At 36.2% G+C, this 13819-nt stretch overlaps 1 protein-coding gene across 1 annotated transcript in view; it reads right to left on the bottom strand.

Annotated features, from left to right (window-relative positions):
- Positions 1–3091: 3091 nt before the first annotated feature.
- The window catches only part of LOC138708782 (probable protein phosphatase CG10417), a 30890-nt gene continuing 20162 nt past the window's right edge, over positions 3092–13819 (bottom strand). The window contains exons 4-7 of the mRNA XM_069838960.1: positions 13289–13442; positions 8303–8552; positions 5091–5311; positions 3092–3748 (exon numbers count right to left, since the gene is read on the bottom strand). Of these exons, the coding sequence (XP_069695061.1) occupies positions 3566–3748; positions 5091–5311; positions 8303–8552; positions 13289–13442 (808 nt within the window). The 3' untranslated portion in view covers positions 3092–3565. The remainder of the gene's footprint in view (positions 3749–5090; positions 5312–8302; positions 8553–13288; positions 13443–13819) is intronic.

The following is a 13819-nucleotide window of genomic DNA, read 5'->3' as shown; positions in this document are numbered from 1 at the left end:
ATGCACATAGAATTATTCTAATTCAGAAACAACTACGTAAACTAAAAGAACTTCAAAGGGAAATAACATTTCAATGGATACCTAGTCATTGTGGTATACCTGGAAACGAGAAAGTCGATAATATTGCAAAACAGGCAACATATTTGCAACTAAGACCTCTACAAGTGATATCTCTATCCAGTGCTTTTGCTTCAGTAAAGTCTCATTTTACAAACTTATGGATCAACAATTGGCTCTCTTCTGACAAAAGAAAAATTTTACAGTGTGTACAAAAGAAACCAAATGGCCTGGAAAAGCACAAAAACTTGCCAAGACATGTTCAAATATTTTTAACGAGAGCCAGAACAGGTCACATTGTCACTCAATTGTACCTACACCGATTTCACATTTCTGATAATCCTACTTGTCTATGGTGTAATAATCATGATGAAGATCTGGAACACATTCTTCTATACTGTCCATCCATAAACCACAAAAGAAGTAAATTAAAATCATCAGTATCAGTTGCAGAAGACACAGCCCTGCAGTATATATTGACTACACCCCACCTCTGGCTACTAGCAACAGGCATCTATAATGAACACCAATCAAAATACCCCTCATTTCTCGTGAAAAACAACAACTCAGTGGACTATAGTGGACTTTATGTTGTTGGCAAACAGCTGGATACATTAAGAAGATTGATTGATTGATAGCTTTTTTGTCGGACTTTGTTCACTTACCCATTAGAAGAGAGAAAATATTTCTTTATGTTTCCTGTTATATATTAGTGGAACTTCTCAAAACAAAAAATTTTTGTAACTTAAAAGACTGGTAATACAAACGATAACAATTTTTGATAATCCATTTTGAATCTTGCGTACACTATTTTTAACACTTGAATATAATTAACTAGCGGACTTACTCGTGTTAATTATGTAAGTTTGTGCGGCTTACAGCTGTTTCAGTGCTTCACGCACCATCCTCAGAGCCTACTAGATCTCGGCGTCATCTCGAACTTCTCTGCCTGTTATGTGGGTGTGTTTCATTGTTGAAAGGTGTTGAAGAGTGCAGTCAAATATTGTGTTTGTACTGAAATTGATCTGTGCGTTGAGAATTTGATCGGGGTGTGTTTGTATATTTCACATAACCAATGCTAACCATAAATACAATAACATAAATGCGGACATGGAAATCCTACACATACAACCCAAGAACCAAAAACTCAACACACTAGAACAATAAGAAATATACAAACACACTAAAACACACCCTGATCAAATTCTCAACACAGAGATCAATTTCAGTACACACACTATTTGACTCCACTTTTCAACACCTTTCAACAATCAAACGCACCCAAAGAACAGGGAGAGAAGTTCGAGATGACGCCGAGATCTAGTAGGCTTTGAGGATGGTGCGTGAAGCACTGAAACAGCTGTAAGCCGCACAAACTTACATAATTAACACGAGTAAGTCTGCTAGTTAATCAATTAATTTTGATAATTTCAAAGCTGTCCCTCATCTGTTAAAAGCACATTATTCTTTCTAACAAGTACAATTTGTTTCTGAGCTTTTCATGTAAATAATTATACTTTGTAACTAAAAAGCAACTGTATTTCTTCAGCATGTAATTCAGCCTTATTATCCACTGGCCTTTTCATTTCCTTGTTTCACACACAAACCTGAATGCACTTCAATTAGAGGCGTGTATGCTTAGTATGTACACATCAACAAATATGGATAACGCTCTTCAAATTAGAGCTCAGTACCGTATGTGTAGTCCTTGCAACAAAATTTATGTTTTACCGTACTTTTTATAGTTCATGTTCTGAATCAGAGCACATTAGTTTGTGCCACTGTTACTTTAAACTATAATAATTTTACAAACTGAATGAGAATAGTACATTATGCAACGAGCCTATAATGATAGTAATTAAGAATCGAGTATGGATATTTATGAAACGAGCGCAAGCGAGTTTCATAATTTTCATACGAGCTTCTTAATTACCATTATAGGCGAGTTTCATACGACTTTTTATGCTCGACCATATTTCTAACTTGAAATTACCGGTATTCAGAAGTATACATTTTATTTGTAGGTATCTGACAAGATCGGAAGTGACCTTGTTGTAGGTCGTGAATTGTGAGATGTGCGCAGACGCGAAAGTATTGATTTTTTCCGAGGAACAATAATGTCATTGACCTTGACGTAGTCCCGTTAAACTTGATAATATTATAACCTTGATTATTGAATTCGACAATGAAAATGAGATGACAAATTGAATTTATTTGAATATCATTTAGAATTAACGCTAATTATTATAGTAACAGAACATAACCTTCTGCGACAGTATTGGATTTCCAGCCTCCGTGACTTTTCGCCAATTCTCTTTCGATTGCATATCCGAGAATAATCGATACTTGCGGTTTTATAACAGTTCAAAGCTGACTTGTCATTGGCTGAACACATGTAAGATGAGTTATCATTGGCTGAAGACCTGTACTTTAATGAGTAGGTGTACTTTAATGACATGCATTAAAGGACTGCTACCAGGTGTATAATTAGTACATTTCGGCATGGTCGAGCATAAATTAACTTTCAGAGCTCTCCCACAGTTCTGTTTTAAGCCGTATTGTTATGATCTCTCACCACCTTTTCTGTGCTCTTTCCAATGAGGAATTCTCGTGATAGGCTACTATTTCATGATTTATTTTTTTAAATAATATTAAAATGGATTTGAGGGAGGTGGGATATGATGCTAGAGACTGGATTAATCTTGCACAGGATAGGGACCGATGACGGGCTTATGTGAGGGAGGCAATGAACTTGCAGGTTCCTTAAAAGCCACAAGGAAATGTGTAATTTCAAGGTCAAATTTAGAGAGAATATGAACTAACAAATAGAGTATATTAAATTCAAATTAATGATGCTCCAATGCTTTTTTTTTTGTGAGAATATATATTATATTTAAATGCTGATGAACTTGGCTTACATACAACAAACATGATATAAGAAAACAGTTAAAAAAATACTGGCACTTGAGAGGAGAAAAAATAAAGTGTATTTCAACAAAGGAAAAAAAAATGAATGGAACACCAAATAAAACAGTGTTCTTAAAAGTAATCATTTAGGAAAATAAACTGCCAGTAACATGGAAAATGTGTTAGACTTGGCTTCCCCCCTCCCTCTTTTTAAATAAACTGTTTCAAGAAACTCGTGCACTATCTGTCTACTTCCCACACAGCATTAAAAAGTGCAACATTTCTCTGTATGGACAAAGCTGCTTGCATCCATTCTTCAAATACAATTGAAGCAACCTCTAACTGTCTCAGAAGTGCGATACTGTTCATTATTATGTCCTTGTACATGCTATGGATCTCCAAGTGCTACTGCACTCAACATTACGCCTGTATAACATAATCAGGGTGTGCTTTGGTGTGACTCTTCGCTGTGGGCACATAAATTTTCTAGGTGCAAACACTGGTTTTTGTTGGATACATAAAGCATTCACCTTCTGATGGCTGCCCAACCAATTAATTTATATATACCTTGAACCTTGTGGACACTTGTAATGAATGTAAGTCACACACATGTTGAAGTTTCAGTTTCTTCTGTCTTGGGGCGTTTGGCAGTATCACTGCTTGGAGAACTTGCATGTTTTAACAATTTGCTTTCATTTTGGTTTGCGAGTTCAGATTGAAACTGGATGATCACTACAGCCATATTGTCGCAGGATCCAAATGGTTTTAGGCATCGATCACACAACTGCAAACAATACATGACAAAAATTAGTAGACTATACTAGTTGGCAGCTACGGATTTCAAAGAACTCTGAAATGAATTCTGTGCCACAGTGCACAACATTACACTCACTTAACCTGTTCTGGACAAATATAAGCTTTAATGCACAGAGTTTTATTTCAAACATGCCTGTGTATATTATTGATATATTAATTTGTCCTACAGAATTTATCTGTAATATTGACAATTAATATTTGAGGAGAAAAATTCGCTCCGGCACCGGAGATCGAACCCGGGTCCTTGGTTCTACGTATGAAGCGCTCTGACCACTGAGCTACGCTGAATTCAATCCACAGCACCGGATCGAACTTTCCTCCTTCAATATTTCCCTTTGTGGCCTGACTCCAAGTTAGGCATATGTTGACGTATATCCAATGTCAACTGCCACTATACTAGAAGAAAGGGATAAAAGTCTAGCCATACATTTTTTTTTTTACTAAACACTAAATACTGAAACAACTGTCTTTAGAGACAATTAATATTAGGTACACTCCACAAAACTGGCTTCATTTATACACTGACAGATCCTTGATCTCTAGAGAACAAGGTGCCGGTGCAGGTGTTACGTGCTGTCTCTTCTCACTTTATAGATCACTTGGATATGGAACAACAAGTTTTGTTGGTGAAATCATTGCAATAAGTGAATGTCTCAGGAATCTTCTATGCCACATCAATAAATTTAGGGATGCAGTTATATTGTCAGACTCCAAAGCAGCTATTCTATCAATCGTCTCTAAACACACACTTTCATCTCAAACAGCAGGAATAACTAAAATGCTCTCTCAATTAATATCACTCAATAAAAGAATTGTATTCCAATGGATACCATCCCATTGTGGAATCCTGGGAAACGAGAATGCGGATGCTTTAGCAAAGAAGGGCAGCACTGCTACTTACAGACCTGTTACTAAATCTACGTATTACTCTGTGAAGAGATTTATTAAATCTACATACTTAGACTTCAACAAACAAAATTTGATAACACAATCCCAAGGGAAAAAATGGAACTCTCTGCATCAAAATCCACAGTTAATTCCCGATTTACCACGAAAATCGTCCGTAGCTGCATTTAGATTGGCAACAGGCCATGATTGTTTGGTTAAACACCTGCATAGAATTGGAATATATCAGTCCCCTAACTGCCCATTGTGCAACTCAAACCAAGAAATGGATTCGGAACACCTCAAAAATCTGTGCTTCATTGACTGGTCATGATAATATCTTTGAAAAATATTGGGAGTGCAAGAGGTCAAATGACTTTATTGTCAAATGCCTGGCATTAGAAAAGAACAACATTTTTTTTTACCTCTTCACAAATCTGAGAAAGTTTTTTTCCTCCTTCTTGAATGCGAGATCGAATGAAGTCCACAACTTCTTGATTGGAGAGGGTACAACATATCCCATCAGATGCTACGACCATGAATTCATCTTCTGCTGGATCAATCGTGAGTGTCCTGACGTCAGGCCAGGCTGTTATCATCTGCTCTTCAGCTGGGAAACCCTTGGACTGCTTATAAGCATGATCACCTGAAACAAATATACAGTTAGCAAGTAATCTGAAGACGAACTGCAATATACTGCTAGAAAATTAAACGAAACAGTGCAGAAGTAACTTTTATTGCCATCATTAATTCATTCCAAAAAACTGCAACAGTTATTGAAACGAAAGCAAAATAATTTCAATTAATCCAGTTATAAGCGCATTTTCTTATTGGTTACAACTTAATCGCGGATTACAGAACTACAGTAATATACTTCACATACTTTCAAACACAAAATTACTTATTTTCACAGCTTTGTGGAACATTTCGCATTTATTGTGATTGTGAAAATCTACCAACTCCAGTTGAAGGTTAAAATATTTGGAGCAATATTTTTATCAACAGTAATGAAAACTTATTTCCCCTTGATATTTTGATTTTGGGTGATCAAAGGGTAATATATCACGCTTTTTTTTTTCGCTTTGGGGGGGGGCGGGGGTTCATTAATCTCCAAAATTATTATTTTTAAGGGCAGAGGATGGTATTTTTTAAAACTTTTTTCCTATTTAGTGTAAAATATTAATTTTTTTGTATGTAGACAGCTCATAGCTGTAGGAACTCAACCAAATATGAAAATTTTGAAAAAAAAAAAAAAAAAAAAAAAAATTATTTGGGTGCCCAAATTTGGAAAAAAAAAAAAAAAAAAAAAAAGTACCCAATGCAGGATTGTACTAAAACCGATATATCTAAACTGTTTTTAAAGATAGATTCAAACTTTTTCTTTGCAATGTATTTGCAAAAGCATGTTCTACAAACTGAATTTTGATATTAGTCCCTAAGTTTGTAAAATAAACAATTAAAATTTAATAACAATTTTCTGATTTCCTTTCTTGCAAACAAACGGACGTATTTTTAAAATGAAATCAATTAACAAAATTCTGTTACAGAGATACGTTTCCTAATAGTCTAAAGAATGTGTGTTCTAAATTTCATGCATGTATCTTTAATAGATAAGAAATTACATCCATTTTTGTCTGGCAATGTAGCAAAAAAGAAATGAAGTTACTGGAAACCGATAAAAGTGGGCGTGTGATTTAAAAATCCATAGCGCAGGAAGTTTAAAAATGACGTCAACATCCGATAAGGGCACAAATACCCCCCCCCAAAAAAAAAAAAAAAATGTTATGCAATGCATTCCACACATATCAAAGAGTATTTTAAAGAATTGTTTTTTTTTTTTTTTTTGAAAATTTAATTTACCGGAAACAACAATAAAATTGGGCGAGTGATTTAAAAATCCATAACGCAGGAAGTTTAAAAATGACGTCTCAACATCCGATAAGGGCACAAATACCCAAAAAATGTTATGCAATGCATTCTACACATATCACAGAGTAATTTAAAGAAAAAAATTTTTTTGTTTGAAAATTTACTCATTTTTCACCAAAAAATACCATCTTCTCCCTTAAAATGAGTTTCATTCAGTTATCACAGAAATTTAGTTATAAAAACCAAATAAAGAAAGAAAAGTAGAGAGAGAGGGAGAGAGGGGAGGGAGGAGAGAGAGAGAGAGAGTGTGTGTGTGTACAGTCACTACTTGACTAAATATAATGCAGACATTCTGTTAATTTTTTTTTTAAATCCCACACTATTGACTATCCGAAGTCTGATTAGTAGGGAGCGGATTTTTATGTGCTAAAAAGTACGAAAATATTTGCTAAGAATAAAAAAAATATATTTTTTTTAATACGACAAAAATACCTTAACTTACTTAGCTCACCAACCACACTGAGTGCTAGTAGCTGGCCGAGAATTGCAGTGAACAACAAAGGTCATCTCCAAATTCTCCATCACAAATGCATGCCGATTCTCTCTGAACAACGACTTATATTGTGAAAACAATCTTTCCACATCACAGGACATCAGACGTGCCATTTAAAGAGAGGAATATCCCAAACACAAACACCGTCAATTTCACCTACAGGCACATCCTCCAATACTTGAGCAACTTTACACATTTTTTTATATCCACTGTTTTTCCCAAACACATTCTGGAATTTGTCCCTTAGTACTTGTACTTCTGAACCTGGTAGAGAGTCTAGTTTAATTTCCACGGCACGCACCTCCCTGTTTCAGACAACAGGTTTTTGGATGTTTCGAGTTTTTTTTTATGGAGTCACACAAAAAGCTTAGATTTACTAATAGGAAAGCCAAATCGTTTTCTAAACAACCATCTTTCAGTATATCTTGAAGGATATCGATTGACGAAGCCCGATAACAAGGAATCACAACAAGATTTATTGCCTCACTTGATTAGCGAGAGGCAAGAGATTTGTTTAAATTAAATAATGTTCATACCCGAGCTCTTATTTGTTGTGTTAGTTTTAAAATGTTTAAAAGTTGTTGTAAAAAAATTATTTAAGTAAAAAAACTCCGAGATTTATGTGTTTATAATAGATTTCCTGAAAATATTTACATAATTTTTTTGTGAAAATATGTGTTTTTATGTGAAATAAAATTCGGATTTTAAACTTGAAACTTCATGTTCGGAATTTTTAACTTTGTTAATTGTGTTTTATCACACGCAAAAATAATATTTAATTACATAGGAATCCGCTCCTTACTGATTAGTCTCCTGGCCTAGTTGCCTCGTAAGTGGTGCCTTGTTGGTATCACTTGTGAGGTTCAGACTTCTACTTTTGTAAATTATCAGTAGGATAATGTAAATTCAATTGATCTTTTGATACAGTATTGAAAAAAAACATAGGTAAAATAAATGCCATGTGTTTAAGCAGTTGCTTCAAAATCACTTAAAAACTATTTAACAGCTATACTGAAATAGTAAGTTCATTAATCTAATAAAGTGTTGTGTCTTTCTTTTTTTTTTAACGAAGTTTGTCCCATTCTACCTATGGTAAGCTATTAGTTTTCTTGTAAGTTTGTGCACACAGCACATAATTAGGATTTTTAACTGGACTAAAGTCGATGCAGTAATTTTCTATTAAATACTGTTACCTTCAGCAATAATCCTACTCACCCAAAGCTCTCGACAAATCGAGGTCTCGATTTACTCTGCCGTCACAGATTCTTCCACCAGCCTTTACTATCCTCTTCTTTTCTGCTTCATCTTTAGGTTTATGGTCAAGACTCATTTCAATGGCTTGTCCTTTGCGGCAGACTATGCATCTGGAGTCACCAGCATTTGCCACATACAGCTCCTGGCCTTTCAGCAGGGCCACTACTGCAGTACAGCCACAGTGTGATCTAGCTTTTCTCATAGAACAAATCTGAAGTACAGAAAATGCAACAGAGAATATGTTACCTTTTGGCCAAGAGCGGCTTTTATTAAGAGGCACATGAGCACGTGCCTTCCCAGTGATTTTTATTATCGTATTATGACTATATTATAATACAATTCAATTGCATTATGAAATAATAACTTAAAGAGTTTAACATTTTCATTTCTACTAATGTTTTCAGAATCTGTAGTAGTCTACGAAACCTAAGTTTTCTGAACAGGTAAGAAAATGGGCTCTCTCTTCTCGTGCCCAGGGATGGACGAGGAAGGGATGGGGGTGAGAGTTGTAGGAAGGCGGAGCTCTTTGCCTCAGACCGTGTGCTTTGGGCACTGTATTTGCCGTGCCCACCAAGCCTCTTTAGTTTAGCAACAGTCCAATTAGCTGCGTGCCGTTTTTAGGGGTGTTGATACTTGCTGTATAGCAGACGACATTTTACAGCTAAACTTGACATGAAAAACGTTAAATGTAAGTTTACTAATTTAGAAGCTCGACTCGTAGTATAAATCACGTGTATATTCATTTGTCACAGTTATGTTGATAATGCTCCCTGTAAACTTTTATGCTTCCATCGCATCCAAAAAAGAAAGTTTACATTACAATACATGAAGTTGGCAGTTCTCAAAAAGCTTTGTCACTGACAATAGAGAATCTTGGCGGGCATTTTGCCGCCTTCAGTGCACACTACAGTTTTCAACTGAGTTTCCCCAAGTCTAGTGCTGCGGTAGTAAGAAGGCAGGCAGTTGCGTGATCTGTGAGTACGAACGAGTGAGAATCAGCGCATTTCTGTGAATTACACTTAGAATTCCATTTAACTTTCCTCAGGGGGTAGCAGTGCTCTAAACTGAGAGAAAGATGGTACAGTCTATTCCGAACTTCAACAATAGAGTTATAGAGGTTTTTGCTCGCAGAAAGAACTGAAATATGGAGCTCATCTACAAAAATTAGAAAGGTTAGGGCACATAAATTGGTTTTATATGTTTTTACATTTTCAGGGTTCAGCATTAAAGTTGTGCCCCACTTGACAGAATGGCCTTCGGCCGCCACTGGCTGCCAACAAAGCTGTACACTTTTTAATGGTGTGACGAATAATCAGTGCAATGATGGCAGGGGATTGCATATTTATTATTGTGTGTGTATGTGTTTAGTTGAGAGGGCGAAAACTTTGAACTGGCAGAGGAGTGAAACAGGGAGATCCGCTCTCTCCAAAGCTCTTCACATGCTTGCTTGAAATTCAGGAAACTGAATTGGGAAAGTGAATACGGCATCACCATAGATGGACTGAGAATGACCCACCTCTGGTTCGCAGACGATATTATATTGGTAGCGAAATCAGCAGCAGATCTAAAACAGATGCTTGAAGAATTGGACAGGATCAGCAAGGAGGCAGGCTTATCCATGAACCCAGAAAAGACGAAACTAATGACTAACCCGTCTGAAGACCGGATCCACTTAAATGGCCAGCCACTAGAATATGTGGAAGATTATACCTACCTGGGCTAGAACCTGTCCTTCTCCAGCAATTCAGCGAAAGAAATAAAGAGACGAATCAGCATGGCATGGAAGAAGTTCTGGTCTCTAAAGTTCATACTTACAAATTCCAGAAACTAAGCTTAAAGGTTGAGACCCTGGAAAAATGTATATTACCAGTCCTACTGTATAGATGCCAAACCTGGTCCCTAACATCAAAACAGAGGCGCATGCTTCAAACCTGTCAATGCAGTATGGAAAGAAAAATCCTGCAACTTTCTCTGAGGAACAAAGTAAGGAACGAGGAGCTACGCAACCGTACCAGCATGAAAGACGTCCTAATCACCGCCGACAGCCTGAAGTGGAAATGGGGAGGGCACGTGGTAAGGATGGACCACAGACGATGGACAGCCTGAAGTGGAAATGGGGAGGGCACGTGGTAAGGATGGACCACAGACGAACGCACAGACTGACATTGTGGGATCCCAGGGTCAGCAGAAGAAGAGTGGGATGCCAGACAACTAGATGGGCCGATTTTTTCAAGAAGAAGGCAGGAGCACATTGGACGAGCAGTACAAGAGACAGACAGCTATGGAGAAATCTAGAAGCCACCATCCTCAGTGTGTAGTGTGGTGCGAATCTTATTGCATATAGTGTTTGTGTACATAGAAACGAAGTAGTGCAGCCAAGTTCGCTGATATCACTCCTTAGGACCAACTCACCTAATGAGTGAAGTCTACTGAGCCAAGCCCTGTCAATCAGGAGGCCCTTGCCCTTACGGGATCTAGCAGGCTAAATTTACTTATTTATTATTGTGTGTGTATTTGTTTAGTTCTGATTGATGCCAAACACGTTCTCATGCAGTGGTGACAATGAAGTGATGAGCATTGGAATAATAGTAGCAGTAGTACGAGCAACAGCAGCAGTAGTAGTGGTAGTAGTAGTAGTAGTTGTATCTAATACACAATGCACAGGTCTTGGATGTTCTCCATTTATCTCCTTGCTTCCCAGCACAACAATGTTTCTGATTTCAGTTCCTGTATATATTATTCATGGCAGAACATTTTTACAGGGGATCTCTATTCATGCTGGAATCTTTGATGTTGAAAATTACATATTCTGGTGATCCATAAATACAGTGGAACTCGTTTAAGACCATTCCAATTAAGACGTTTTCCTGTATACGATGTCAGAATAATTTTGTACTAAAATTCTCTATATGGGCTATTCCATATCAAATCGATCAGTAAAAAACCTCGCATTTTTTTAATACTCTAATTTTTTCCCTATTTATACAAGGTGCTGAGGACAGTGCATTTTCAAAAATATACTATCGAAAGTCAAACGGTTTTCGTATTATTGAGCGACAAATTTAGCGTATTTTATAAAAACAAGCCTCTTTCAGTGCTCAGAACTCTGGAACCATTTACTGCATTACATTGAACTGGAGCTCATTTTGAAGCTCACGTTATGTTAAGAAGTAATCCTTATTTTTATTGTACACAGAGAGACAGATAATCTGATTTTGCTTACTTTTAGGCTTTTTGCCCATTTGTAAAAATGTAAAAAATATTGAGAAAAAACCTTGCATTATTAAGAGGGACTTCGGCATTGTTTGCTTAGTGGCTCGGCAATAAGTTTCGAGAGTATTAAATAAACTATTTTCACACGCCTAGACTTGAACAGCGCAGTACCGCAGGCACTGGCCGAGAGCTGAAGATAAGCGAGCGTTAGGCGTCATTTTACTCCTGTGTTTATGAAAACTTGTTATAAAGCTAGTCCAGCTATGCGCTACTAGACGAAACATCACGTGTTTGTCTCCTGGCCTTGCTTGTCTCGGCTAGCTCCCGCCTCACAGTCAGCTGGTTAGTTCACGCGCGTGCTATTTATTTTCTTTATTTGATATTTTCAATACTTTCTTATCAACGGTGCACCAGTAAAAAATGTGTTTATTTGTACTTTCAATGCGGAATCTAACCATATATCTTAAAATTATTTTTCCGTGGTCAAAGGAGTCTTAATGAAGAAAAATCTGAATTTCTCAATTTCCATAAAAAGTGAGAAAAACTGTTTACACGTCCATATAAACTTTAATTTCTCGGCATCAAAATAAACCATGATTTTGATCATTGGGTGAAAGGGTTTCGGAGCTACAACAGTTTAAAGTTGCTAATTTTATGAAAATACGATAAATTTAAATATTTTAAATTTAAACACTATGAAGTTCTGATGCCTCAAACTTTGCACAAAGCAATGTATCACAGTTGTCAACGGACAGAAAAAGTTTCATTATATTTAAAAATTGCAAGGTCAATTTTCTCTATATTTCGGTCGGTTTGAGATGGAATAGGCCATATGATAAAGATACATTCTCCCTTTTTAATAAATTTACATTTTAAAGAATTTCTAGCCTAAGAAGTAAGAAAATAACAGCATGCAACAAAATTTAACAAATTTTCTGCATTAAAAAAGATTTTATGGAGACAGTGTTGCTTCCCATACCAAAAAAAAATAATGCCAAGAAATGTAACAAAAAATCCAGCTTTCTTGTTTTTTTTTGCCAACCCTATCATACTTTATAACCAGAATTCACCCTGTGCCAACGTGGAAACTTTTAAATCATTCTTTGTATAATTTTCCTTACATTTTAATAATCCTTAACATTATAAAAGCGAGTATCAAACTTCAGTTAACAAAAGTATTACACACAGTGCTCCCACTTACTGTACATTATGCTGTAGTAGCATTTTAAACAGGTTTGTATGTATTTGAAGTTATCAATTAATATTTCTAATATGTATATACACTTCCTGTGAAACATGGACTCTCACTTTGAGAGAGGAACAGATGTTATGGGTATTTGAGAATAAGGTGCTTAGAAAAATATTTGGGGCTAAGAGGGATGAAGTTACAGGAGAATGGAGACAGTTACACAACGCAGAACTGCACGCATTGTATTCTTCACCTGACATAATTAGGAACTTTAAATTTAGACATATTTGAGATGGGCAGGGCATGTTAGCACGTATGGGTGAATCCAGAAATGCATATAGAGTGTTAGTTGGGAGGCTGGAGGGAAAAAGAATTTTGGGGAGGTCGAAACATATATGGGAGGATAATATTAAAATGGATTTGAGAGAGATGGGATATGATGGTAGAAACTGGATTAATCTTTCTCAGGATAGGAACCAATGACGGGCTTATGTGAGGGCGGCAATGAACCTCTGGATTCTCTAAAAGCCGTAAGTAATACACACCTCCTCCTCCGTCATATTTTTGTACGCCTCATCATCCAACTTGCCATCTTTCTCTATTTCACCTTCATTATCTTCTTCCTCTGTATCACCTTCGTCTTCTTCATCATCATCATCATCATCATCATCATCGTCTTCATCATCATCATCATCATCACTGTTAAATATGAAATAAATTAATAAAATAGCACACAGAGCATTAAGCAAACACTATCAAAGATTGACTACTTCAAACAGGAATACACTCTGCTTTTATATATCCCAAGAAAAAGTCAGAAACAATTGGGTGGATTTGAAGAGTAAAGAAATGTTACGTTTGCTGAAAATCAAGTTATTTCGAAGGAGTTAACTGTCATAAACAATTCATTGAGTATCTGACAGAATAAACAGTAGATCCATTGTATTGGAACCATGTAGCTAACTTCAAGATGCTGTATCACTTCAATACTTGGCCTATCCCAAGAAAAAGTCAGAAACAATTGGGTGGATTTGAAGGGTAAAGAAATGTTACGTTTGCTGAAAATCAAGTTATTT

This window comes from Periplaneta americana, chromosome 11 (assembly GCF_040183065.1).
Source record: "Periplaneta americana isolate PAMFEO1 chromosome 11, P.americana_PAMFEO1_priV1, whole genome shotgun sequence".
Taxonomy (NCBI): Eukaryota; Metazoa; Arthropoda; class Insecta; order Blattodea; family Blattidae; genus Periplaneta; species Periplaneta americana.
This window is presented reverse-complemented; position numbering and strand designations above follow the sequence as displayed.